The 27,548-nt window shown below is 56.0% G+C and overlaps 1 protein-coding gene across 8 annotated transcripts; it reads left to right on the forward strand.

Annotated features, from left to right (window-relative positions):
- Positions 1 to 241: 241 nt before the first annotated feature.
- On the forward strand, positions 242 to 27,234 carry Gpsm1 (G-protein signaling modulator 1). Of its 8 annotated transcripts, none has more exons than XM_039104257.2 (14): positions 242 to 451; positions 7,651 to 7,872; positions 8,688 to 8,823; positions 9,000 to 9,142; positions 9,535 to 9,658; positions 9,904 to 10,019; positions 10,502 to 10,657; positions 11,390 to 11,498; positions 12,484 to 12,607; positions 18,827 to 18,897; positions 19,575 to 19,754; positions 23,588 to 23,744; positions 24,152 to 24,360; positions 25,073 to 25,753. In XM_039104257.2, the coding sequence occupies exons 1-14, from the start codon at positions 384 to 386 to the stop codon at positions 25,271 to 25,273; spliced, it is 2,016 nt and encodes a 671-aa protein (XP_038960185.1). In that variant the 5' UTR covers positions 242 to 383; the 3' UTR covers positions 25,274 to 25,753. The 8 variants fall into 8 exon arrangements, with proteins under 8 accessions (XP_038960185.1, NP_653346.2, XP_006233732.1 ...); NM_144745.2 differs by lacking the exon at positions 25,073 to 25,753 and adding an exon at positions 25,760 to 27,234 and having other exon boundaries at positions 266 to 451; XM_006233670.5 differs by lacking the exons at positions 242 to 451; positions 25,073 to 25,753 and adding exons at positions 4,860 to 5,085; positions 25,760 to 27,232.
- Positions 27,235 to 27,548: the final 314 nt, after the last annotated feature.

A 27,548-nucleotide genomic window follows, 5' to 3' on the forward strand; every position in this document is an offset into this window, starting at 1 on the left:
TAAGAAAAGGAGGACAGCACCTCGGCACTAAACTCCAGGGGCTTAGCAGGTCTTCCCCCAAATAAAAGGAAGCACAGTATTGTCCAGACTAGAGCAGGGCTCTCCTTGCACTGGACCTCAAAGGCAGAGCCCCGCCCACCCCGCTGTAGGCGGGACCGCCGCAGTGGTGGCCGGTGGGCGCTTGCCCCTCCCCAACCTCCCTCCGCCTGGCGGCGGTGACATCACAGCTCTGGCGGGAGGGGCGGCGGCACCCCAGCACATCACTTCCTCGGCGTCTCGCGCGGACGCGCGGACAGGCGGACGGACGCGCGGACAGGCGGGCAGATCGGCAGTCGGACGGCCGCAGCGCGGGGCGGTGCTCCTGCTCGGCGCGTCCCCGACTCATGGCGAGCCCGGCCCCGCCCGCGGCCGAGGAGCTCCCGGGCCCAGCCGCCAGGCGCCTCTACTCCAGGTAGTTCGAGGACCGGGATGGGGACGGGGACCTAAACGGCGGACGCGGGCGGGAGGCTGCCGGCCCAGAACAAAGGCTGCAGCGGCGACGCGCAACGTGGCCGGGGACGCGCCTCCCTGGATCTGCGTAGGGAGCGGTGGGGGCGCGGGGCCCTAAGATCGGCCCCGCGGCAGAGGGGCTGGGGCTGGGTTCTGCCTGCAACCGTGTCCGGGTGCCAGAAGGGCTTACGGGGCGGGCACTCCACCACTCGGCTCTGCGGGACTCTGAGTAGCATGGATGTCAGTCTTCGTTATTTGGAGTTCTCTTCTCTAGCCCGATACTGCTACGATCCGGTGCTGGTGTAGCATGGCCATGACCCAAGCTGTCATGATGGGGCCCTGCCTTCACTAGCTATCCCCAGCCCTAGGCTAGAAGGAGCTGGGCCTGAGCCAGGCAGGTGGGTGTGTGCCTCCCTACAAAGGCATCTGCCTTCCAGGCAGGTTCACAGGTGATCCAGCGGTCTGCGTTGTGTGCCCACGCCCACTGGGAATGACGGGATAGCCCTGTCCCTGGCTCCATGCCTCCCTGGTGACTCCTGCCTGATGAGGGTGTTCCCCAGTGTGATGCTGGTCGCAGAAGTGGACCAGTGCTGTCAGTTCACTCTGGCCTCAGGCTGAGCTGGAAGGGCCTGAGTGCTGGGTAGTTGTCATCAGCCCCAAAGGAAGGCCCAGCGCTTCTGACTCCCACCTCTTCTAACCTTCCCCAATCTACCCCAGGTGAGGTGGTTCATCGGCTAGCCAAGCACTGCCTAGTACCCCCCAAAGAGCAAAATGAGGGCTTGGTGCCTGATGAACAGAGCCCTTGCCCTCCTGTTCTACTCTACTGTAGCGCAGAGACAGTGTTCCCATTGTGTGATGTTGAAGATCACGCCTGGCCTCACACTGTCTCCCAGTTCTGGTGCCGGGGTCAGAGGTTTGCTAGCAGCTTCTTCCTGGAGTCCCCTGAGAACAAAGGCTGTGTGGGGTCGAATTTACCTCAGGACCAGTCACTTGTGAGAAGGAGGTGTCTACTAGGCAGATTGCAGCGTGTGTGGTGTGTGTGTGTGTGTGTGTGTGTGTGTGTGTGTGAGAGAGAGAGAGAGAGAGAGAGAGAGAGAGAGAGAGAGAGAGAGAGAGAGAGGTGGACATTCAGAACACCGGTCTCCAAGCTCTGTCAGTTGCTCCAAGTTCCCCCTTGAGGTGACTCACTAGGCAGAGTGCTGGCCCCTGTGTAGCCCTCACTGGTTAGGAACTGTATTCAGGATGCTGGTTGAGGCCCTGTGCTCAGCCTGGCATCCCTCCAAGCTGAAACCCAAGCTGAGCTCAGAGGGTTGAGCTAGGACCAGATTTAAGTTGAGCAGCCAAGAGGCTTCCCACAGGGCCTTCCAGGAGGCCCATGAGCTATTTGGCCTCCACCTATTGGGTCCCAGCCAGGTCCCGGACAGCCAGTTCCCTGGCTTCGTTAGGCTTGGCAGATGTGAAGTACCTGAAGCATTTTGACGCAGGTATTAGGGTTCAGAGATGAAAAGTCTGCACCGTCAAGCCCAGCAACCTGTGGCCACTGGGACTGAAGAAGAAATCCAAGCATGTGCTGTCCCCTTGTGAACCTGTGTGTGCATGGAAGCTTGCCTGCTGCCATGGGAGAATTGTGGCGGCCTAGGTGTGTGGGGGGCCAAGCGGAACTGCATCCATTTGATCTAAGAATGCCTGTGGTGTTTCTGGGCTGACACGGGATGTCTTGGCGGGAGCCGTTCTCTGCGTCACCCATCGTCCGCGAGCATTCCCATTCCTCCTGGCGTCTGACTGAGAGGGTTTGATATGTATCAAATGGGTCTGGGAAGCTGAGAAGAGCCACAGATTTGTCCCTGAACTACCAGCTCCTCATAGAGTGCAGAGAGGGGCTGGCTCAGGAAGGCAGGAACACTGGGAGGGATGGGGTAGAGTGGAGAGGGTCTCTATGGGGAATCCCCGGTCCACTGGCACCGGGGCCAGAACAGGGGCTTGGGGACAAGTAGCTGGGAAGTCCTTACAATGTCCTCTTCTGGCCCTCCCAGCCCCACGAGGAAGAGGCTAAGTCCTGAGTGAAGCTGGGAAGGGAGGGTTAGCAGGAAACCCATCTGGAGTGGCCTTACAAAAGGTGCACCTCAGGTCGGGGCTACTGGTGCCCAGGCATGGCAAGGCCTCTGCAGCCACATGACCAAACAATGCTGGTCCCCTACCTAACTATCTCTTTCTGTGTCCTCTCCTCAGCACTGTCCCAGACAGGACCAGTTCCCCAGGTATCCCTGCAAACTTGACCTTATTTAGGCTCTGAAGCTGTTATCCTCTCCTTTCCAGCAGCTTCTACTGCCTACCCTCCCTCTACCCCTCCCCCACTCTTTCTGTGTGTGTCCCCCTTCCCCTGCCTGCTGAGGGAATGTCGGTATAACTTCTTCCTATGAGATGCTGGACAGTAGGGGGCTGGAACAGCTGTGAGCAAGGGTCTCTCAAGCCTTTGGCCAGAGGCCAGTGCCAGGTGACTGCTCTGCAGAGAAGGAGGCAGGCAGAGATTCAGGGTGCTAGACATGGAGTGCTAAGGAGCCAGCTCGTGTGGGTCCCAGAGGACACCAAGAGTCGTAAGGGAACACACAGTGAGATCAGGAGGCTATGAGCAGAATGTGGCTGGCCACTAGGGAGTCACCTACTGCTTCGGTGACTGGGTTGTGGCGGACAGTGCCTGGGTCCTGGTTCTTAAGTTCTTGGCATCTGTAAGGGGAGTGGCACAGAGCTGTGGTCCTTTTGAAGTGGCTCCGTAGGTGACATGGCTTGGAGTCAGGACCTCAGTGTGGAGGTGGGTCAGCTGGGTGGGCAGTGCCTTCCGCTTTGGTGAGGTGAAGGGTCACTGTTTACCTGCTCAGCAGTAGGTCTGTCTGGCCAGGTGACAAATCCCAGGCCGAGACTTGCTCACTTCCAGAGTTGGAGTGGTATGGCCAGTGGGAGACACTAAGCTCTAGACTCAAGATAAATTTGATTTCGAGCCTCAAGAGTAGTATTTCAGGTCACCCTCAGAGTGACCTGAACAGGTCTTTCAGAGGCCTGAGCATTTGTTCAAATGACTGTACCCCCTGGGCATAGGGACACATTGACAGGTGACAGGTAGACAACACCTTACAGTCCTGCAGAGATGACTTGGGGAACAGAGGTTCCAGGAACTTCTCAGCTCAGCCGCATCAGACTGGCTGCCCGCAGAGGGCAGGGGAGTGTAGAAAGCAAAGTAGGGGTGTTGATGGGAGGCAGGCAGGCCTGAAAGAGCACCCCTGGGGGTTCCAGGCTATACTGATGCTCTTAGCCAGGGTGTGCAGAGTGCAGCCCACATAGCCCTAGAGCAGGAAGGAAGTTATCTAGGGCCTAGAAGTCTCCACTCGCCCTGGAGTTGCTACCTCTGAAAAGAGCCCAAAGTAGTCTCAGCTCCTGTGGCTGCAGCCACACTCACCCTGTTCTCATCGCAGGACTCCATAGCCCAAAGACATGTAGCCTGGTGATGTGTGTGTGTGTGTGTGTGTGTGTGTGTGTGTGTGTGTGTGTGTGTGTGTCCTGTCATGGGGGGGAGGGGGAATGAGGTCAAATGGGGCAGTGTCCGGGAAAAGGCCTCTGAGAAGCCACCAGTGCACTGCCCTCACACACTGGATCAGGCCCTGACTCTGTGGTCCTCTGTCCATCAGAGGACATTGGTAGCTCCTCTCTACTCTGGGGGTCTCTTACTTTGCCCTGGAAGGGCTACAGAGGTGGGTGGGACCTTAGAAGTTACAGGAAGAGCCCAGCTGTGCTGGGATCAGCCTCCACAGACCCTGTATGGCCCTGCACCCTGCTTAGAGCTGGAATCTGGAGCTTACCTTGAAGAGCTGCTTGAGTGTGTCGTGGGCAGGAGTCCTGCAAGGTGAGGAGGACTCTGTGCTCCAGGTCAGTGCAGTTGCCTGTGCCAGGGTCCAGGGCAGACCAAAGGGCAGCGGCTGGAGAGAGTGAAGCGGTCAAGTACCAATGTTGTTGGAATCCTAACTGCCCAGCACTAGGACAGGTGCACCTGTCACACCAGGTGGGGAGCAGAGCCGGACTGGGAGGTCCTCATCCCTGCCTTTTGCTCACCACCAATGTTGCCAGCGCCTGGCATATCCAGTTCTAGCACTCCTGAAGCCCCTGGGTCCTGGGTCTGAGCTGTATAAAAGTTTGCTGAGGGATTGGTTCTCTGCTCCCTGCCCAGCCCCCAAGGAGGACAGAAGGTCAGCAGAGGATTATCTTAGGCTCCCTACCCCACCCCCTCTGCCATCAGCATTCATCCAGCCAGCCTGAGCTGCCCTTGATCCACGTTATACCCTGGGACAGACGGAGGGACTGTTAGAGAGCTGGGGTCTCCTATAGCCCAGCCTTAAGGTCCTGAGATTGGCGCATCCCCTGGGACTACGCCTAGAGCCCTGTGATGCTGGCCTCTGCCATGGAGGGCCAGCCTCTGGCCCTGAGCTTGGCAGAGAAGGCTGTGTGCAAGGTGGTGTATGGTGCCCCTCGCCCTCGCCCGTTGCTGCTGCCTGTGGGCCTGGAGCTGTGGCTGTATGTGCAGAAGATGCGTAACCTCCAGAGAAAGAGGTGGGGATCAGGCAGGTATCAGGCTTCAAGGCCGGGTGCCTGGGTGGCTCCATTCATGATTTGGGAGTGTCTTGGAGTTGGGGAGGGACAGGAACCTGCAGAGAAAGGGGTTGACAAGCAGGTGACAGGTGTCAGAGATGGGTGTCTGGCATGATTCAGGGATGTCTTGTGGGAAAAAGACTCCTTGTGTCATGGCCTAAGTCAGTTCCCCGTCTGGTACAGAGTAACCATCACAACAATGTCCCTTCTGGAATATTCTCCAGGGCTTCTCCCCACTCCTCTCCCAAACCTTTGCTCTTTGGGTGTCAGCTCTCTGGTCTAGGAGGAGGGCAGGGTAGGAAGACAGTTCCCACTGATCAATAGTATTTCCATGTAACAGATACTCCTATGCAGTCATCTAGGAGAACGACAAAGCTGAGACGCATCTGGCTGCTCAGAAACCACGGGGCAGGGACTGATAGGCCTTAATTAAGAAGCCAGAACTTGGCATTGGCCACAGGAGAGATGTCTTGTGGCCAGTTGCCACAGTAACCATGGCCCTCGTGGCCAACGTGGCATCTGATGGCCTTTCCCAGAGGGCTTGGTAAGGTGGCTGTCCAGGACTCCAGCAGGTATGGATGGGAATTCCTGGTCTCAAGGTCACAAGCCTTGCCCTGACCCTTGAGAGGCCACGTGGTTCTGCTGGTCTCTGGAGGAAACAGAGAAGTGGAGGGAATCCCTGAGCCCTAGTCCAACAAGAAGTCCATTCTCCCTGATGCGAGTGTGTTTCTAATGTCCGGAACACCCTTCTCAGTGATTATGTTCTGTTTTTACAACATCTCACCAAAGCCCCTTCAAATGCTGTGCCTGGGTCTCAGCTCTGGTTAGGAATGTCTGGACTGTGTGTCTAGAAGGGACAGGTCTTCACAGCCTCCCTCTGGCAGTCAGACCAGTAGACCCAGAGAATGACACTCACACTGAAGCAGGGTCCCAACTGGGCACAGCATGGGGGGCGGTGGAGTGAGCTGACCTGGTGATAGCCAGAGATGCCGTAGCAAGACAAGCCCAGGCTGTAGCATGACTGTAGGTACCAGAAGCCTGAGAGGCAGGTGGGAGACAAGCTCCTGCCCACCTATCCTGAGAATTCATGTTCCATTTCCTGGGGAGATCGAAGGCAGGCATCACAGCTCCTTAGACATGGTCTTAATGGTGTCAGAAGAGAAAGGTGGGGCAGCCAGTGGTTGGCTTCTGGGAATCAGGAACATTTTCAGTGCTGCAGAAAAGAAGTTGTCGGTGCTGTGGGGACACCAAGGGCATTGGACGCCATGGCCTGGTTCCAAGCTTGTTGGCTGTGTGGGCACCTGGGCACAGGGAGGATGGGACTTTGCCCAGCGCAATGCTCCGAGCCCAGGGATGCAGACACCTGGGCAGCTTCTCAGGGGTCCTTCGGCTCCACCATCTTGGGGAAGTTCAAAATGCTCCATTGATAACACAGAACACAGAGAGGTGTGGCTTTGTGGTTTGTGTCAAAGAACTTTTGCTTAAAATGCTTAGCATCTCTGTCCTTGATTTTTTTTTTTTTTTACCCCTTCCCTGAATACTCTGGATAGTTGACTGATCCTCATGACACAGAGGCTGGGCCAGTGTCTTAGACAACTAGGCATTTGATGCTGACTTTAAAAGTATTCAGTCAGGGACTGGAGAGATGGCTCAGCGGTTAAGAGCACCCGACTGCTCTTCCAGAGCTCATGAGTTCAATTCCCAGCAACCACATGGTGGCTCACAACCATCTGTAAAGAGATCTGATGCCCTCTTCTGGTGTGTCTGAAGACAGCTACAGTGTACTTATATATAATAAATGAATAAATCTTTAAAAAAAAAAGTATTCAGTCAGAGCTGGGCCCAATGCTGTATGTCTGTTATTCTAGTTTCTGGGAAGGCCAAGGCAAGAGAATTGCTTGGGCCAGCAACGTAGAGACCCTGACTCAAACAGTGAAGAGAAAAATGACAGGTTGGTCTGAAACGGAAGCAGGGGCAGCCTGCTCAAGTCCCCAGGCCAGGAGTGCAGGAGCAGCATAGGATGGGGACTTTGTAGATGGTGAGGGGCTTTTCAGGGTCTGAGGAAGGGACTTCTCATACATAGTTTTCCACAAGGGTATCTCCACTTGTCAGCACAGCCCAAGGAGCTTATAACTACGGATGAAACCTTCAGAGCAAGGCTGCTCTTGGTTCCTGGTGGTGAGGGATAGATATTAAGGTAGGGATTTCTGGGTAGTGGTGACTCATGCCTTTAATCCCAGTACTTGGGAAGCAGGGGCACGTGGAGCTCTGAGTTTGAGGCCAGCCTGGTCTGCAGAGTGAGTTCTAGGGCAGCCAGAGCTACACAGAGAGACCCTGTTCAGAAAAAAACAAAAACAAAAGGCAAAGGTGAGCTGTTGGATCCAGTATCTGCCCTGAGGCATGAACTCCCGGCCAGCATTATCTGTGAACACAGCTGTGACGGGCCACAGCTGCTGAGGGACATGGTCTCTATTGCTACCACAGTGTGTGCCAAGGGGTGGCCCATGATATCCCTTCTCTGCTCAGGATGGAGGCCTCCTGTCTGGAGCTGGCACTGGAAGGTGAGCGGCTGTGCAAGGCGGGGGACTTCAAGGCAGGTGTGGCCTTCTTTGAGGCTGCCGTGCAGGTGGGCACTGAGGACCTGAAGACACTGAGTGCTATCTACAGCCAGCTGGGCAATGCCTACTTCTACCTGAAGGAGTATGCCAGGGCCCTGCAGTTCCACAAACATGACTTGCTGCTGGCACGGTAAGTACTGGTGGGTTGTGACCTGATGGCAGTGGCCTGGTCCCCTGCGTGTGGAGTCCCCCTGCCCTTGAGGAGAGCTCAGCAGGAGGGTCTGGCCTGGGAGGGGGAATCTGTGGATCCCTTAGAAAAGTCAGTGTTCAGGTTAAGATATATGTGTGTGTTGTCTTCATGTGTATATGTATGCAATTGTATGTGTGTGTTTGCCTGCGTGTGTGTGTGTGTGTGTGTGTGTGTGTGTGTGTGTGTGTGTGAACGTGTGTCTGTCCATGTGTCTGTCTAGCTTTCGGTGACTCTTTCTCCCTGACATTATGTATCTACCACCCATAGCTGTACCACTTGGGTTCGGGCTACTCTTGCCATCTTCTCTGGTCTTACTCTGGGGGCCCCCTGTCTCCCTGTGAACTCTAACTCCTTGGAGGTTTGTGGTCTCCCCTCCTCAAATACCCTTCTCAAATTTCCCACCATTCCTGAGTTTCTATCTTGATGTCTCCACTCCTATCTAGCCTTTGACTCTTGGTTCCTACTGTGTCCTACAGGGCCTCCCTCTCGCTCCACATCCAACCCAGCTTCTTACTAGGCCTCAGAGCCATCCTGACTGCCTAGATAGGGGGCAGAATTCTCCCGGCCCTGACCGTGCTGGGGACCCCACCCACCCGCTTTCCCTGTCCTCAGCACGCAGTACAGTCTGATGCTGGTGGCTCACCCGTGCGTGTGTAGCTACCTTTGCACGTCCGGTCTTTCTCTTCTGAGCTTCTCTGGCTCAACTCAGGGTCCAGCTAAACCCAACTGGCTCCTTCCTCCTTCCTGCCCTCCAGGACCATTGGCGACCGCATGGGGGAAGCCAAGGCCAGTGGGAACCTGGGCAACACACTCAAGGTCCTGGGCCGATTCGATGAGGCAATTGTCTGTTGCCAGCGACACTTGGACATTGCCCAGGAGCAGGGGGACAAGGTGAGAGTGGTTGGACCCTTGGATGGGGGTGTAGAGGGCAGAGGGTAGAGCTGGATTTGCACTTCCTCGGGACTCAGCAGGCCTGGGGACTAGAGCGTATCTCCTGCATGTACACCTTGGAGGGAGTTCCCTGAGGGACTATAGAACATGCCTCTATACCTCACTGCTGCCTACAGGTTGGGGAAGCGAGAGCACTCTACAACATTGGAAATGTGTACCATGCCAAGGGCAAACAGCTATCCTGGAACGCTGCACAGGACCCTGGGCACCTGCCACCTGATGTCCGTGAGACACTGCACAGGGCCTCTGAGTTCTATGAGTGAGTGAGTGGGGTGGGCTGGCACCACGGGGTGAGGGCTTATGGGGCTGGTCTGGGCTGAATGCCCCTGCATTCCTTAAATACTTCTTGAGCCAGTGCGTGCTTGGTGAAGGACTGGGCAGGATCCCAGGCACAAATCACCCTTACATATAGATAGCCCTACTGCTCTGTGACCACTCTTCCCCTCACACACACTTGTCATGGATGGTAGGCTTTGACCAAACTTCCAGCCCTGAGGCTCCGATGTCATTTGAGCCAAGGAACCCATTCCAAGCAACGGTGGTTGGCATTCTCCCAGGCAGAGCCACTTACTACTTCTGCCTCAGGAGGAAGCTATGTAGCCACTTCCTGATGCCAGGAAGGACACAGCTCTAAAAGACTTGGTCCCTTAGGAGGAACCTGTCCTTGGTGAAGGAGCTAGGCGATCGGGCAGCCCAGGGCAGAGCCTATGGCAACCTGGGTAACACCCACTACCTGCTGGGGAACTTCACAGAAGCTACAACCTTCCACAAAGAGGTGAGCTGGGCCTGGGTGCTGGGGTGGGGATGCTACAACAGGAAGGCTTAAGATCACCCCCTCAACAGCACAGCAGCCGGAGAGCCACTGAGCCCCCTGCTCCTGTTGTGTTTGGTCTTGTGGTCCCTGTCTGCTCCCCTGGACACTCAGAATCAATCTGGCACCGTGGGTCGGGAGGCATCCCTCACCGTGTTCCTAGGGTTGCAGGGCTATGTGATGATGTCAGGGTTTGGATCTGTCTGCAGCGCCTGGCCATTGCTAAGGAGTTTGGAGACAAGGCAGCTGAGAGGAGAGCCTACAGCAACTTGGGCAATGCTCACATCTTCCTGGGGCGCTTTGATGTGGCTGCTGAACATTACAAGTGAGCAGGGGAGACAGCCCCGGGGTGCTGAGCACCAGGTTACAGAGATGCCGCTCCCATGGTGCATTCCCAGGAGTGGGAAAACCCAGGAGTGGGAAAACCCTGGCTGCCCCGAAGAAGGCCGGCACCTGAAGCTCATGGGCGTCCCTGACCTGTCACCGTTCTTAGTCAGCTGCTTCCTGGGTAGAGAGAGGGCTGGCCACTAGATGGAGCAGGAAAGTCAGGATTAGGCCTGTTGTGGGGCCCGCGTGCTCATCTCACAGTTCTGAGGTGTGGACACTAAGTCTTGGGTCCCTGTGAAGTATCATCGGCTCAGAGTGGTTAGTGATATTAGCCAAGGTCACAGTTAGCCAGCCCCTTCCCCAGTGGGAACCATGTACCCGCTTGCATCCGGTGCTGTGAATTAAGTGCAGCGGCCATGGGAAGATTAGCGTTCCTGAGGAAGGAGAGATGTTGCTGACTGACTCTCCCATTCTGCACAGGAAGACGCTGCAGCTGTCTCGGCAGCTCCGGGACCAGGCCGTGGAAGCACAGGCTTGCTACAGTCTGGGGAACACCTACACACTGCTGCAGGACTACGAGCGGGCTGCTGAGTACCACCTGCGGCACCTTGTCATTGCCCAGGAGCTGGCTGATAGGTGTGTGAGAACACGGCCTTGGCTGGGACTACCTTACAGTGACAGCCCGGGTAGGAGTACCCGCACCCTACGGACCACAGCATGCATGATCAGAGCAGCCTCCCACCCTAGGCCCTCAGCCAATCCCTCAGTGGGAACCAATTTAAGTAAATAGGTAGGTTAAAGGCCTGAAGGGGCCAGTGGCCTCCAACTCTGGAATAGCCTTCTGTGTAGATCTGTTTGGAGCAGGGTTCCAGAGCCACAGACCTGTGGTATGATGGGAGGTATCCTACAAGAACTGTTCTGTCCTTGGGGCTTCCGTGGGAGGGGCAGGTAATGGAAGTGTCCTGGAACGAGGTAGAGATGGTGGGAATAGCAACAGGAACAGCTACACGTCCCTGAGAGCACATTCACTTGGGACCTGGGTGAGGGAGCATGGACAAGCTGCTGGGAGGCACCTGCTGGCCACTAGGGGGCGATCCAGGCCTTGAGGAACGGTACACACTTGCTGGACCCTGAGGGCCCAACTGGCCCCAGGGTAAGCTGGTAACAGGCTTAGGTTCATCAAGTTTCTTTCCACAACAAAGCACAAAAGTGTGGTTGGTCGGCATGTCTCCCTCAAGGGGTGGACCAGGGAGCACCATGGCAAGCACGGTGCTGTTGGTACATTATGTACCAGGCTTGGGAGAGGGTCAGGGACTTGGGGCAGTCGACAGTCCTGGAAGGCAGGTGTGATCGTCTAACCATCCACAGGGTGGGAGAGGGCCGAGCTTGCTGGAGCCTGGGGAACGCCTACGTGTCCATGGGGAGCCCCGCACAGGCCTTGACCTTTGCCAAAAAACATCTGCAGATCTCCCAGGAGGTAAGCTGGGCCCACTCCCCCAGGTCTGTGCTGGCCTCAGCAGCTCATCATCTTCCTTGTGCTTGTTCCCCACAGCCCTTTCTGAACACGCTACCTAAGAGGACAGTTCCCACTTGTGTGTATCAGAGGCAGTTGAGGGGAACAAGGATCTGTTTTCCACTTAGAATGCTGGTGTCCCCTGTGTGGATTCCCTCCTCCAGTCCCTGTGGAACTGGTCCATGTTGGGTATCAGGGATGCCGGGAGTAACCTCTTAGAGGTGGACCAGGGAGCCATGTTGGGTATCAGGGATGCTGGGAGTAATCAGGGAGACAGGTTCTCTTGCCCAGGCATACCCAGGGACATCTCTCTAGGAAGCCGAGTGGTTCCTCCTGCAATGGACAGTGCAGGGACATCCCAGAGAAATGTGGCCTCCCTAACTAAGGGTGCCCCTCAAGCCCCTACAGCATCAAAAGGGGCTTCTTAGGCACCCAGGTTCATGTATGAGGACAGGATGGTCCAGAGCAGGAGACTCTGTCTGAAGATCCACAGGGGACTGGCCCCACATCTCTATGAGTCCAAACAGAGGTCTCCGAAGACTTCTGAGCTTCGTGATTCCCTGTGTTCCTCATGTTGGGTTTATACTCAAAAGGGTCCCACTGGTGGAGCCTTATTACTGGGAACCTGAGGCTGGCAGGCCTCAGAAGACAGGTCCCTATGGTTGAGACAAGCTTAGTCCAAGACAAGGCCAGGCTGACCACTTTCAGGGGTTTCCCAAGACTCTGAGCACTTCTGGGATGGACTAGAGGCCGTCCAGAACATCTAGGGATAGACCCTCAGAGTCAAGTTCTGGTAGTGAAGAACTGGCTGTCTGTGAAATCCAAGGGTCTGAGGTTAGCCCAGGCTGTCCAGCAGGCTAAGGATGGTGTGCTGGAATCCTGTCACCAACACTCAGCATAGTCCCAAGCCTAACTCACCCCACCCCCACCCCACCCCCACTTGCTTCAGATTGGAGACCGAAATGGAGAGCTCACGGCCCGCATGAATATTGCTCACCTGCAGCTGGCACTGGGCCGGCTGACTAGCCCTGCGGCGGCAGAGAAGCCAGATCTGGCTGGCTATGAGGCACAAGGTGAGTTGTGGTTCTGGGGGCTGGGCTGGGCTTCCTCGTGTTTCTAGCCTCAGCATGAGGTACAGTCAGGTCTGAGCAGAGATATGGCAAGAGAGAAACTCAGGGGGAAGACAGAGGGTTATATCAACAGGACTGGCCCTTGGTTCAGGGCACAGGGTGAGTCTCCCAGAAAGGGAGCCACTAACAGCCACTCAGTAAGAGAAGAGGCTATACCCAATCTGAGCACCGGCTCTTCCCACCCTTGCTCCAAGCTGGGGAGAGACCGCAGTGGGAGTAGAGACAGGTGGACCCAGAATTGCATTGCAGTGTGATGTGGGAGAGACAAGGTGTCCAGAGTGTTGGGCCACAGATGGACCCCACTGGGGTATATCAGGGACCAGGGATATTTTAGTTACTGTTCTATCGCTGTGAAGAGACACCATGACCAAGGCAACTCTTAGGGAAAAAAAGCATTTAATTGGGAGCTTATGTAATAGTTTCAGTGGTTTGGTCCATTATCATAATGGCGGGGAGTATGGTGACAGGCAGGAAGGCATGGTACTGGGGAAGCACCTAAGAGTGTACATCTGACCCAAAAGTTACAGGAAGAGAGAAAAAAAATGGGCTTGCATGGGCTTTGGAAACCTGAAGCTCACTCTCAGTGCCACACCTCCTCCAACAAGGCCACACCCCCTTCAACAAGGCCACACCCCTCCAAGGCCACACCTCCTCCAACAAGGCCACCCTTCTTAATCTTTCCTAGACAATTCCACTATCAGGGATACAAATGTGTCCATGAGGGCCATTCTTGTTCAAACCACCACAAAGGACAGCTGAAAGGTGGGGCCAGAATGATAGGTCATAGGGTAGTAACACCAGTGGCAGAGGGCTGGTGGTCAGTTATTCATACCCTTGAGAGAAAGAGACGCTGGTCTCCTAGAGCCCCTCCCTCCCATGATCCTAATTTACCACAGGACTGCTGGTAAGAAGACAGAAAATGACACCTTCCTAAGCAGCCCGGCAGGCAGCGCCCATCATCATACTCTGGGGAAGGGGCTGTCGTCTGGGAAGCTGGAGGGCGTCTGAGAGGCTGGAGGGAGCCGGTCAGTACCTGCCTGGAGTACTAATCAGGCTGAGGCACTTCAGTGACCTCATTCAGACTGCTGACTGTCCCCATGCGGGTCAGACCCATAGTGAATGAATAAGAGGACAGAATGTTCCCCACAGAGCAAATACATTAGTACGTACATAGGAGGGGCTGAGTGGATGCAGGGTGTCATGCTGACTTGGCTTCTTGAGGCCCATAAGGCTCTAAGAGGAAGCGAGCGTCATCAGGGAGCCCAGCCAGCTGCCCCCTGCTTATCATTGAGTTTGCCAAGAATGGAGCCCCAGCTCCTCGTGAGTTTTTCCAGGAGCGCCCACCGACTCCAGCCTCTTAGGCCATTCAGAAGGGACACTTCCTACCATGAGAACCCCTGGTTCCTCAAGCCTGGAATTTCTCAGTATGACCTGGCCTGGATAATAAGGCTGGGGACAGAGGGGAGGAGCAAAGGCTTCTGGGACCCTTAGCCACTCGGTGCGGCAAGAGATACAGTGGCTAATGTGTGGGATGGGGTTGCACAGGCTGTGGTTTCCCAGGGTAGATAGATCTGTACAAAGCCTCTAGCACAGCCCTCAGCCCCCGTAGCCTGAGCAGAGCTGGCCAGCTTCTGGAAAGATTCCCACAGAGGCGGCCAGCTCCTCATCCTAACTGAACCTCCAAGCTAAGCGAAAAGGGGGGGTAAGTCACAAGTAAATGGTGAGGGACAAGGCAGCTCTGTCCTCCCCACGTTGGCTCCTCTGCTCTGCCTTGCATGCCAGACCCTTCCCAGCTGGGGCCCCCGGAAGCCACCTCCCCGCAGGGCTTCTTGTGTCCAACGGCTGGGTCCTGGATGCTGGGAAATAGTCTGTCCAAGGAGGACATCGGGGAGAGGGCTCTGCTACCCTGAATTTCTGGGATGCAGTTGCTGAAGGCAGGCCGGCACTGTGAGAGTCTGAGTGGTCCTGAGGGAGCCCCCTACTCAGGTGAGCCAGGAGTGTACAGGATCGGGAAGCAGGGAGAGAACTGGGCTTGGCTGAGGCAGTTGAGATGGGCTGGGCCCGCCTCCTGTGGACTGTCCGGAGCTAGGCTAGGCAGGTGCACATCCAGAGTCAGTGAGAGTGGTTCTGGTACAGGGGGCTAGGCGGGCACCCCAAAGAGCACACACCCAGAAGGGTTGGGGATGGATGGCCTCCTGGGGTTAGGGAATTCGTTCTGCCTGGGCCAGAGGGAAGTCAGAGCCAGAGAGCATGGCATTCCGTTGTTGGGCTCAGTCTGGTACGATATTTACATGAGGCTGTGGCCTGTGGGACTTCAGGACAAGGTACTCATTGATGGCTTGAAAGAGTGGGAGTGGTTTGAGTGGGCAGCAGGCAGAACCATGTATGTGGGCGTTGGGCAGGGAGTGCTGTGTGTTTTGTAGAGTGGTACTTGGAGCATGGTGGGCATTGTAGGTGTGATGGTGACTTGAGGCAGGGCAAAGGCACAGTCTTGTTTTTTATTTCGTTTGTATGTTTTTCTGATTTGATCGGTGTAAACAAGGGACTCTTGTGCAGGAGGATAGATCCTGACAGCCGGAGGCCTTACCTCCCCTTGGTGGTGCATTCTCAGTCAATAAAGCAGCAGCAGACTGTGTTCTAGTCAGTGGGGATTCTACCCTGCCCTCTGCTTCCCCTGCTCAGTCTCTCTGGTCGTGTGGCTGTCTGAGACCCTGATATACGGCACACTTGTGCCGTGCGTAGGCTGTAGTAGTACAAGGAGCATGCAGGCAGTTTCTGTTTGCCCTTTGAGGAACATGCAAGGGAGAAGGGATGCTAGCCTTGGCTAGCCCTGGCTAGCCCTGCCAGACTTGATGGGCCTGGGTTAAACCGCCCCCTTCCCAGTGACAAAATATAAGCCCTCTGCTCTGATGGTCTGCAGTCCTTCTCATCCTTTGGGCTCAGTATTGCAGTATCAGCCTAGGGCAGCTCCCTGAGGTCCTGTGTCCTACAGGCCTTTCTTCACCTCTGGGTCAGGGATATGCTTGGCATGGTGTCTGAGGGGAGGTGTAGGCTGTGGGCTCTACAGCCCTGGCCCTGTCTGCTGCAGTCCCCATACCTCAGTGCCCTATCCAGGAGGAGGGTTCACTAATAGTGCTGAGGGTGACAGGGGCAACCGGCCTGAGTGCTGAGCCTCCTATGCAGAAGTGTCTGCCGCTGTTGGGGGCCCTGTGGAGGGCCTTATGGGCCTGCAGACCCAGTAGAGGGGAGATCTGTAGGTCTATCCAGGAGCTCACTGTACTTCTAGCATGGAGAAGGGACTAAAAGGACAGGCGAGGGACTGACACAGGGAGAAAGGGGCCAGTGTCTAGATCTGTATAGTTAAGACTACCAGTAAGAGCCACCATGAACTCTGGATGCATTGGAGCGAGGACTGGACGAGGAACACTCGTGGGTTTGGATGGTCCCCCTCAGACGTAAAGGACAGGGGCCTCCACGAGACAGTGACCATCCACCTTGGGCAGATAGGCATAATGGAGAAGTGTCCAGATCTTGTACTGTAGGCAGGAAGCTGAAGGAGGGGTCAAGGTCTGAGGCCTCAGTGGGTGTGGCTCAGCCGAGGAGGCATGGTCATTTGCACTGGCCTGACCTGACTTTTGACTCTAGACAGAGGATCCATTCATTTAACTGGGCTCAGCAGGCTTCCCGCCCTGTCTGTCTGTGCACAAGGAGGTGCCCTTCCCGAGCCAGCTTGTAGGCTCTGGTTCAGAAAGACTGCTTGGGCCCTCTCTGCTCTCCAGAGGACACATCTAGTAGTTCAGTGAGTACACGTCGGGGACCTGGAACATGGCTTCATGCTTTGTGTGTCTTCATTCTTTTTGCCTTAGGGTTTCTCTTCTAAGCTGGGCACTGAGTGGGCATTAAGTGGCCTGTGGCCCATGACTGCTGTAGCTGGGACTGACTGTGGCTATGGTGACCCTGTGTCAAGGGCAGGAGAGACAGCAGGCAGGGCCCTCCTGGGTGCTCAGAGCCATACCTCTGTGTGTGTGTGTGTGTGTGTGTGTGTGTGTGTGTGTGCGCGTGTGCATGTGTGTGTGGTGTGAGTGTGTATGGTGTGTGTGTGTTGATATGTGTGTGTGTGTTGGGATGTGTGTGTGTGTGTGGTGTGAGTGTGTATGGTGTGTGTGTGTGTTGGGATGTGTGTGTGTGGTGTGAGTGTGTATGGTGTGTGTGTGTGGTGTGAGTGTGTATGGTGTGTATGTGTGTGGTGTGAGTATGTATGGTGTGTGTGTGTGGTGTGTGTATGGTGTGTGTGTGTGGTGTGAGTGTGTATGGTGTGTGTGTGTGGTGTGAGTGTGTATGGTGTGTGGTGTGGTGTGAGTGTGTATGGTATGTGTGTGGTGTGTGTGGTGTGAGTGTGTATGGTGTGTGTGTGTGTGTGTGTGTGTGTGTGTGTGTGTGTGTGTGTTGGGACTGGTTTGTGGCCTCCCTGTTGGGTCCCTCCGTAGTCCCTGGGTGCAGTCCTCATATCCCTCCAGATTGCTTTTCCCCCTGGGATGTTTTATTTCTGAACCACTTAGGACACAAGTCTGTCTCCCTCAAATGTGCCAGCTTGGACAGGGGAGAGTCAGTCATGCCCTTCTGATGGCTTTTCCTGTCTCGCTGGGTCTTCTATCTTCTGTATTCTCTCACTTAGGTCTACAGCCATCCTGTTAAAGGCCTGTGGGACCTGCTGGAGCCCTGGGCTTGCCTGCCACTCATACATTCCTGTCCATTTTATTTTATTTTATTTTAGAGAATGTGGCTTCAGACTCCCTCTGTAGCCAAGGCTGATCTTGAATCTGCTGCTCTCGTGAGTGCAGTGCTAGCCAGATTGTCCTGTAAGGCAACAATGGATAGGTCACGGGTATTGGCCAGTTTGCCATGAGCATGGTGGGCATTGTAGGTATGATGGTGGCCAGTACCTGTCCACTGCTGGTGTTCACTCAATAGTCCTAGAGGGCGAGCCCTGCAGGACAGTGTTTGCCAGTGCCAGGCTCTCCCCTCAGTGTACTTTTTTGCCTCACAAGCCCTGCCTCGGATATGTATACACTGTATGATGTGGTCCCGAACCGTAGGCACCCAGTACCTGTGGGGGACTGGTGACCCAATGAGAGGTGGGAATGGTGGCAGCCAGCAGTCCCTTGGAGAACTGGTGCACCAGGGACAGGAAGAGGCTGGGTCTTCAAATCACCAGGCACACTCCATTCCCCACTCCTGTCATACCTCCTCGGGGGCTGGGGACGACAGTCCTTTCCCAAGGGTGCCCCTGTATGGTCTCTTCACAGCTTGGTTCCATCCTGAATTGTCCATTTGTGGCTGGCTGGCCTGGCTTTGCTCTGGGTACAGACTACCTGGCTGACTCTCCCAGGACCTAGGTCCTACAGGTGGTCAGAGCAGCTACCAAAGCTGGGCTCACTTCCTAGGAGGGGACCTGGGGACCAGGGTAGAATTGCTTCCCCAGCCAGCTGACAATGAAGGCCAGGGACCCTTAGGGCTGGTGGTGGCACTGAGCAGTCTGTGTCCTGGGGGCCAACTGTGTTTGTGGAGTTGGGGGCTGACGACATATCTCCTGTGGTAGCCCAGGACTCAGTTCAAACCATCTGAGGTTGCTCAGAGTCCAGAGTTCCCTATGGCGGGACTGACCTGAGCCATGCACCATGTCACTGCTACTCCAGCCTGGGTGGTCCACAGTGAGCCTCATCGACCCAGAGGTTCCTCCCTGCCCCGTCCTCATGTGGGTTCAGGGGATAGGATGGGGGCAGATCAGGTGTGGCCTCATGGAGAGGATCCTAGGAGTATGGTGGCTGACTTCCAGGCGGAAGGACCGGTGCCAGCTAAGATGACAGGAAGTATAGGGCAGGGCTTGGCAGAGAATCAGTCCCATTAGGGTGGTGGGGGACACCACCAAAGCTAGCGCTCCTCGGGGTCAGATCTCTCCTTGTTCCTTGCCTGGCTTATCTAGTGCCCACAGTGACTCTGGACACTCAGAGAGAGGCTGCATTTTCCCCTCACAAGAGGCTATGTATGAACTCCAGCCCTGTGTCCCTACTGCTGTGTCCTTGGCCTCCCAGATCTCTTGCTTGGCTAGTGGCCTCAGAGCTCAAGGTCAGCAGTGGGCCGATGGGCTGTGATCTCTTCCAGGAGCAAGACCCAAAAGGACACAGAGGCTGAGTGCGGAGACCTGGGACCTGCTGCGGCTCCCCCTGGACCGGGTGAGCTGGGGATGGAAGCTGGCGGCTGGGGACTGAGAACAGATGGCAGGAGAGACACAGTCAGCATGTGGACTCTAGGCTAATGAGCCTAATGTGCAGTATTTGCTGAGCTGTCAGTACTCTTTGGGTCCTGTCCCCTGGGAGATAAATGTCCCTCCCCTCAGCAGCCTGAGGCCCTACAGGAACCTGTTTGTCACCATTCCACCATGAGGTGGTCTTATTAAACTCTGGCATGAACCTTCCCCTGGGTGACATGCCCTGGACTCTGGGGGGAGGGGGTGGAGAACAGCTGTTATTGTTGGAGTAGTTGGTGGGTTTTGGCAAACCCCAAATGGGGTGGGGGGACTCTAGTGTGGGTGTTGTGTGGCCCTAGGCAGTATCTTAGACTCTCTGATCTTCTAGTAGTAAATAGTCTTTGGAACATAACATGGGTTCAAGGTCAGGGGCACCTGTGGTCATCTATGTTGCCTAGCACTGGAAGGCTGACATTTAAGGAAGTTGGCACCGCTCGAATGTCTGGCTGGCTTTGTTTTGTGCCCTCTGGACTTCGTATTCCTTCTGAGACTGAGTGCCTTCTGTGTGTATCCATGAAGTTGGGGCGGCTGGGCCACATGCTGAGAGGGGACTTTGGTTTTAAATTACCATAGCCCATGTCCAACCTGCCTTTCCCTCTCCAGGAGCAAAATGGAGAGACCCACCACACAGGGGACTGGAGGGGTCCAAGCAGGGACTCGCTTCCTCTCCCCATGAGGAGCAGGAAGTACCAGGAAGGTCCAGATGCCATTGAGAGGAGACCCCGGGAGGGTAGCCACTCTCCACTGGACAGTGCTGATGTAAGGGTACAGGTGCCTCGCACGGTAGGTGCTCCTGAGTTGAGGGAACAGTTGTGAGCATGACTACGACGGCCTTTCTTCCCTCTCTTCCTATCCAGCCTGGAGGCAAGGCCAGGGTGATCTGTGCCTAAGGGAGCAGAGTTGTCAGCTACTGGGCCTCCACTTAGCCTTGTGTGTCCAGGCACTCCAAGGGTGGTGCAGCTCAGGAGTCCTCACAGGCAGCCTTCCTGCATGGAGGCTCTGCCTCTGTGTGGACTTCAGTTTCCATCTTGTCTCTCGTCTTCAGGTGACTCTGTCCTAGGCCCTTTCATGGCCTTCCTGGGACCCTTGAGACCTGCCCAAGCTAAGGAGCCAGGCTACACAGCCTACTCCAGATATACATTCCACATCTCAGCAGGCGCTTTCGGGGTTCCAGAGTGGCTGAGTACAGGCCCAGACAGGGACTCCTGAGAAGTGGAACAGCCAGTAGCTCCTCAGTGTGTCTCAGTCTAAGAGGCCTTCTGGGGAGTCTCCTGAGTTGCAAAGTGATGGCCCTGAGCGGAGGGATGTGAGGGGTGGCTGGAGATGGATGGGAAGGCCCCAAGCTCGCCCACAGAGCAGGGCCTAAGGGATGAGCATCAGTACTTGGGGCAGGAGAGTGTGAGAGGGGGCACATGCTCACCTGTGGGGCATGGCGTCGTGTGGAGGGCATGCTGGGTACACTGCAGACCCAGTATGGAAAGGACGGCAGAGAGCTAGCATCTGCCCAGAGTTCTGACAGGTTTGGGCAGTGGGGTACCACCTACTCTACCTGGGTTTAGCATCCTGATTAAAGCTAGACTGCAAACTGGGTAAGGAGTTGGTGTGGACCAGCAGGGACCCACTGCATAGCCTGGAAACTCAGACTTCCTGGAGGCACTGGGCTTTCCTGAAATAGTAGACTGTGTAGCTCAATGGCCAGATAAAAGACTGGTGGCCAGTGGGTGGAGGGTGGGGCCTGCCAGAGATCCAGAGAAAGAGTCTGTATTTAGGCGTAAGAGTCTCTGTGCTGGGCACTGAGGTCCTGAGGCTCTAAGAAGTGGCACCTCACAGGCTTACATTGCCACGGGCTCAGGTGGCCCGTGCCGCATACGCCTTGGTTATTCTTAGTGCCTGGAGCCCACCCTTCCTGCCAGGGCGGCTGCCTCCAGTCCCAATCCAGCCCACTTATTCCTATCACAGGGAGCTAGGAAAGGAACACACAGTCTCTTATCCCTAGGCTCAGAGGAAGGTTGTGGTAGAGCCAAGAGGCCACCCTGCCAATGTCAAGGGCTACACAGGCCAGAATGAGAGACCGTCTGGGGTGGCCTCAGGAGCAAAGCTGAGAGAAGAAACTGTTCTCTAGGGGCCTAGCTTCAGCTTTGGAAGGAAGCCCAGGGGCCCAGGGGTTGGGTGGGAAAGGGCTTTCAAATAAGCTGTCCACCCCCACAGCCTTTAGCATGCCCACCCACAGGCCTCAAGGGGTGTGCTCTGTTGAGCTGGGGGAAGCCAGCTCAGTGTTTATGGAGTGAGGGTGTGAGGGAGTGTGTGTGTGTGTGTGTGTGTGTGTGTGTGTGTGTGTGTGTGTGTGCGTGCGCGCGCGCGCGCGCGCGCTGGAGCACTCGTGAGTTGCAGCAGCGAGGGCGTGTACCAGGAGAGCCCAGCCTTCTCCCTGGCTCCTATTTAAGCATCAGGCAAAGACCGTGGGTCCCAGCAACAGCAGTGAGGAGGCACTTGGCACTTCGGGCAGGTGGTAGCCGCTGTGCCTGGCACCTTGGCATCCTGCCTGGGCTGCACGTGGCCTGGCACCCATACAGCTCCTGATTGCTGCGGCTGGAAGGAGCCTGTGATTCTGCGTGAGTGTGGGGTCCTTGGGTATACAGTCAGCCGAGGTAGAGGTGGGCTGGCCTAGGACTGTACACTTCTCTAGGAGCTGGGCTTAACTAAAACAGAAGAGATTGCGGTTAGACATCAAGAGGAACTCAGACCCGTGGGAAAGAACCAGGACCTGAGGCAAAGGCGAGATTTGGGTGGTGGACGGGGGACAGGGAGACTCTTCACAGTCCTCACAGGACCTACACAGGGGCCTATGGTCTCAGACCTGGGATCATGTTCCTGAGGGGGTATAAGAGAGAGGGGCAGGTCAGGAAGCATAGGAAGTCCCAAGTCTCCAGCCGTATTTGATTCCACTATATCTTGACGTCTCAGGAGTGAGGGCAAGAGGGGTCTCAGAGCAAATCCAGATCCTTTGAGAGCTTCTGTCAAGCTGGGAAGTCTGGAGCAGTGTGGGGGGTGAGGAGGTGGGGTGCGTTGCGAAGCAGACCCTTCCCGTGGTGCACTTGGACCCTGCGGGCAGGCAGCTTCATTTGAGCAGGTGTCTGCACAGAGATACCTGTGCAGCCCCTGCTGAGCCTGCAGGCTCCACTCAGCCCAAGTCTTCGTTGTCCTCTGGCCGCCAGGGCTGTCAGTGTTCTTTCCTCTCTTGCTCTGCTTTTGCTCCTGGCTCTGACAGTGTTGAGTGCCACAAAAGGACAAAAGTCCTGAAGGTCAACCTGGGGACCCGATCCAGTAGGGTCTCTTCTCTGCCCTGCGACTGCCCTGTTCCCATTGCTTCAGAATCCTGAACTCAGTCCACCAGGTCTGCTTGTATCTGTATCCCAGCTCTGTTCTTACCTTTGTGTAACCTTACGTAGGCCGTAAAACCTCGCTGTGCCTTGCACAGGGCAGTCGCAGGCATGGGATGTGCCCTGTCAGAAGGTCACTCCCAGTTATTACTTCATTGCTCTTTGTGTGGACTATGGTGGGCTGGGGGCAGGTTCCAGCTTCTCACAGCAAGTGGTTCTGGAGCCCATCTCATCCATTGCTACTCCTGGACCCCAGACCAAGCTTCTGAGACCCAGCCTGTAGGGTAAGCAAAGCCAAGGCCCTTTTCCTCCTAGGAAGTGTCACTGAGTCTGAGAAGGCACAGCTTGCTCTAGTCACCTGATGCTTGGGGTTCATAGGACCAAACTCTCCTTTCGGAAGTTTGCAAGCCTCCCGAACCTGGACTTGGGCTTAGGACAGTCATCCCTGACCTAGACAGATCCTGCCATTCATTCAGCTCAGGAATCCAGAACCCAGAAAGTCCTTCCTCTTGAGGAAGAACTCTCAGCTGTAGGCATCTGTATACCTGCCCTCAGCTCCTATGGAGGTCTAGCTGTTGCCATTCCTGGGCAAGGCTTCAGTCACCTGGGCCCTCCCCTAGCCAGCTAACAGGGGATTTAGGGATGTTGGTATCTTTCCTCATGCACTGGTCCCCAAACAGCTGTCTTCTGAGCTTGACACTGGTCTAGGACCCATTGTGTGGCCTCTACCTCCCCCTTGGGTCTCTATGCCCTTGGAGATATGACCGATGATTCTCCCATCACTGCCTCCCGACTGACGACTGAGGTCATGCACCTAGTGACTATCCCAGCTCTGTGCTCGCAGAGGCCTGCTCACCGGACAGTGGAGGGTAACAGGATCAGGGCCAGGCACAGAGTGGAGCATGACTGACAGGACCCTCTGGGATGGAGTACAAGAGGCTTCCTGAAGATGGTGGCTTCTGACCTGGGTCAGGACAATAGTCCAGGCTTGAAGCTGGGGAGGGGAGAGGTGGCTCAGGCCAAGGTAGCAGCAGGGCAGGGAAGTGACTGAGTCTGGCTGCAGGGTAGCCGCCACAGGAGTGGAGACAGGAGACGGGGCAGGCGTGGAGGTGGTGTGTTAGTTAGGTCTTAGAAATGTATGTGGTCAGGGTGGGCAGTCCTAGGAGGCTCGTACTAGTCCTAGTACTAGGAGGCTGAGGCACAGAGGGCTGAATCGGTGTTTCCCTCCCCACCCAGGGTATCCCCAGGGCCCCGTCCTCTGACGAGGAGTGTTTCTTCGATCTGCTGAGTAAGTTCCAGAGCAGTCGTATGGATGACCAACGCTGTCCCCTGGAGGAAGGCCAGGCTGGGGCTGCTGAGGCTACAGCTGCCCCAACCCTGGAGGAGAGAGCGGGTGAGTACAGAGCCTGGGTCGGGTCCACCAGGCACACCTAGCCCTGAGCCTGGGAGCCTTCCAACAAGCAGGATAGGCTGGCTGCAAAGGGCCCCTGTCATCCAGTGCTCCTTCCTCACTTGTCCTTGAGGCTGCGTCCTGGGAAGTATGTAATTACCCCACCCTGAAGAACACGCAGTGTCGTCTATGCATCCTAGCCTTTGAGCGTGTGGGAGGCCAGAGCTTTCTCCTGTCAGCTCCTGAAGTCCTGGGAGGCAGGGGTGGGAGGCAGGGCAGGGGCAAGATGGTTAGGAGCAAGCATAGGAGATTTCTTAGGGCCATATTCCCTTTGGGGAAGGGTGGGGCAGCCCCGGATGGCAGCACCACTAGCAGCCCCCTCTCCAGCTCTCATTCTCTGCCCCTCGCAGCTCAGCCCTCTGTAACAGCTTCACCACAGACTGAAGAGTTCTTTGACCTCATTGCCAGCTCCCAGAGCCGCCGGCTGGATGACCAGAGGGCTAGCGTAGGCAGCCTGCCTGGGCTTCGCATCACCCTCAACAACGTGGGGCACCTCCGAGGCGACGGGGACCCCCAGGAGCCAGGGGATGAGTTTTTCAACATGCTTATCAAATACCAGGTGGGCCTGTGTTCAGGAGAGAATAGGTGGGGCTTCATCCAGGCAGCCTAGTGGTGGCTCCACCAGCTGCAGAAAAGACACCTAGCAGCCCCACAGCAAGCTCTGTCTTGGCTGTCTCCGGCCTTATCTGAGGGATACCTGAGGAGAGGGAGAGACCATTCCCAGATGCCCATGCTTGAAGCCCCACTTCTGCCAAGGGGCTGAGGACCTCTAGAGATAACAGCCTTAGTGCACTTTGGTGCCAGAGTTCAGCCTGGGGTTGTCAGGTCCCCAAATCCAGGGATGTCCATTCCCGGCTTCCATACCTGGGCAGAGAAAGCTGAGGGTCAAGTGGTAGCCTGGAGTTGGGAGGGAAGGAGAGGGGAAGAGCTGGGATGTTAGCAGCTGACTGTAGGAATGGGAGCAGAAATGGCTCTGAAAGAGACCATATAGCATGGGTGGACAGGTAAGATGGAGAAGGCATGGGAAGGCAGAACCAGGGCAGGGCTACTCGTGAGTGGGCTTCACTAAATGGGATTGGGTAAGGCTGGGGTGTTTGGTCTGAGCCACCTACCCAAGGCCTGGCAGGGGGGGTAGTAAGTTCACCCTGCTGGCCAGCGCCCTCCAGCAGGAGCATGTACATGGTGGGGCTTGAGCAGACATGGGAGTGACTAGGGTCAGCATTCCACTTCTCCATTAGGCTAAGTTTCCAGATCAATGTTCATTCTCACAGAGGAGAGAGAACCACAGCAGCATCCAGACAGCCTCCTCTAAGCCAGCCCCTCCAGAGAAGCCTTACCCACTCAAATACCTGGGCCATCAGCTGCACCAGCTCCACTCCCATCTGCTTCGGGTCCTGAAGAGAAGCCAACACCTTTCAGGCCCCCCAGCCTCCACATCAGAACAGGCAGAACCTGTGGTGTCGGCTGATTGATCCAAAGGAGACCCTTGGTGGGCTTGGGGGTTTGGAGCAGTGGTGGTGATTTCCAAGCAACAAGCTCTGAGCTGCAGCCCCCAGGCCCTCCAAGTGCAGTCCGGGGCTGTGCCAGGTTTCAGGGTACTTCTAGGGGTCTAGTATCTGGATCAGCAAGTCCCAGGAGTTGGGCCTGGTGGCTGCTGACTTGTTCTACAAGCAGAATATATGACCCAGCCCTTTCTATTTATTTGGTTGGCTAGCCACACAGCTCTGGGGAAGTCTTCAGGAGATGTTGGTGAGACAGGGCTTTTAGCATTACCCCAGAATCATGGGCAAGAGGTGGCTGAAATAGGTCCCATTTGGACTACACCATTCTTCCAAGCTGGTGTTTGCTGTCCAGATTTTCAATAAGCCCATCACCCACCCAGTGCCAGCATAGGACGGTAGGTCCCCTAAAGGCCCAAGAAAAGCAAGGCCACCAACCTGCATTGTGTGTCTGCCCAGTCCTCCAGGATTGATGACCAGCGCTGTCCACCCCCTGATGTGCTGCCCCGAGGCCCCACCATGCCTGATGAGGATTTCTTCAGCCTTATCCAGAGGGTGCAGGCTAAGCGGATGGATGAGCAGCGTGTGGACCTGGCTGGGAGTCCAGACCAAGAGGCCAGTGGGCTGCCTGATCCCCGGCAGCAATGTCCGCCAGGTGCCAGCTAAGGCCTCACCCCTACAGCCAGCCATGCCCTACTCTGGACTCTGTAGGCTCACAGTTGTCCACAGTGGCCATGACCCCCCAGTAAGCCAAATCCTCCCAAGGCCATGATGGAGAGCCAGCTCAGCCCCAACCCCTTCCTCCCACTGAGCCAGATGGTGGGCACACACCCCTCAAGAACCCCCCACCCTAGGTGGTGGGCTCAGGCTAGAGCTGCTGTATGGGGGAGGGCATGCTTCTGTCCCCATATGATCCACAGCTTAACTGCAGGCCCTGCCCTGCCCTGTCCTGCCCCAGGCCGGGCCTTCAGCATGTTGGCCCCAAGCCCCGGTGCTGTCCAGAGTCTTCTCCCTCAAGCCCTGCCCTGCCAAATGTGAAATTCTGCCAACTCTCCCAAGCTCCCCAGAGGGGTTTCAAAGACTTCTGGTGGGGGCTACAGTGGCAAGGCATCTTCTGTCCCCCAGCTGGTCCTGGGACGGCTATGAAGGAGGTACACTGCTCTGCCTCACCTCCCCAGGGCAGGCCTATCCTGGTTGTGGCAGGCCTGGCTGTGCCCAACCCTGCTGTGGGAGATTGGCGGCTGTGAAGTCCAGATACCCTGACCTGATAGTCTCCAGACTTGTACTTGGCCTTTGAGAAAAGCTGGACCCCGCCTCTGGCAGCGGGAAGAGGCAAGCCTCCAAGCCAAGAGCATAGGGTCTTGTCCTAGGAGTGCTTGGCTGGCAGTGGACATTCATGAGGAATCTGCTCTACTAGATCCTCCAGGCCTCTTGGTGAACATCTACCTTGGATTACTAGGGAGATGGTATCTTGGCTTTCTCCCCAAGGAGGGGTCCAGCTGCAATATCTGAGTTGGACATAGGGCACTATAGCTGGGGTGGAGAGACTCAGGCAGAACTGAGAACTACATCCATGAGATAGACCCTTGGGGACCGTGGTCCTATTTCTTGCCTGCAGGCACTATAGGCAGCCCTCCTGGAGGGCTCTGTACAACCTTCTAACCCAGAGCCTCTTACCCTGTAGCCTAGGAGGGAGCCAGGGCAAGGGCAACTGGGGACCCAACTTCTGAGAGAGAGAGACACCATCACTCTGAGGGCAGAAGCGGAAACCAGAGCACAGGGTCTCGGGCGGGACACGGTGGCCGCCCGCATACTTGAATGTACATGCATATTTATTGCTTACACGTGTTTGCCATGTTGTTCACGGGTCCTTTCCAACCCGAGAGGTACGTTTGTTTTGTTTTACCCAAAAATAAAAAAATCTGCCAAGTGGATGTGGCTTCTGTGGGGATTTGTCAGCCTTCCCGGGACATGGTATCGGCCTCCCTAGTGCAGCGTCTTCCAGCACAGAGGCCACCTGAGATCACGAGGGATGTCCCTGCTGCACGGGAGGCTGGGCCAGGGCATCTGCTACTCCATTCTCTGCAGAGACAGGTAGCAGAAGCCAGCGGTGTCACAGTCTTGGTGAACACTCTGGGGACAGGCCTCCCGGCACAGGAGCAACCTCGACCCTGACTGGATTACGGTGATCTAAGCAACAGAGGAACTTGGAGACGGTCCAGGCTTGTTCTCAGTGTTCATGTAGTGA

This window comes from Rattus norvegicus, chromosome 3 (genome assembly GCF_036323735.1).
Source record: "Rattus norvegicus strain BN/NHsdMcwi chromosome 3, GRCr8, whole genome shotgun sequence".
Lineage (NCBI taxonomy): Eukaryota > Metazoa > Chordata > Mammalia > Rodentia > Muridae > Rattus > Rattus norvegicus.

Coding starts and splice junctions, on each gene's coding strand:
- Gpsm1 (XM_006233670.5), top strand. CDS start 4,922: ATGCTGGCCTCTGCCATGGAGGGCCAGCCTCTGGCCCTGAGCTTGGCA. Junction 11,499..12,483: donor ATCTGCAGATCTCCCAGGAG/GTAAGCTGGGCC, acceptor CACTTGCTTCAG/ATTGGAGACCGAAATGGAGA. Junction 12,608..18,826: donor GGCTGGCTATGAGGCACAAG/GTGAGTTGTGGT, acceptor GATCTCTTCCAG/GAGCAAGACCCAAAAGGACA.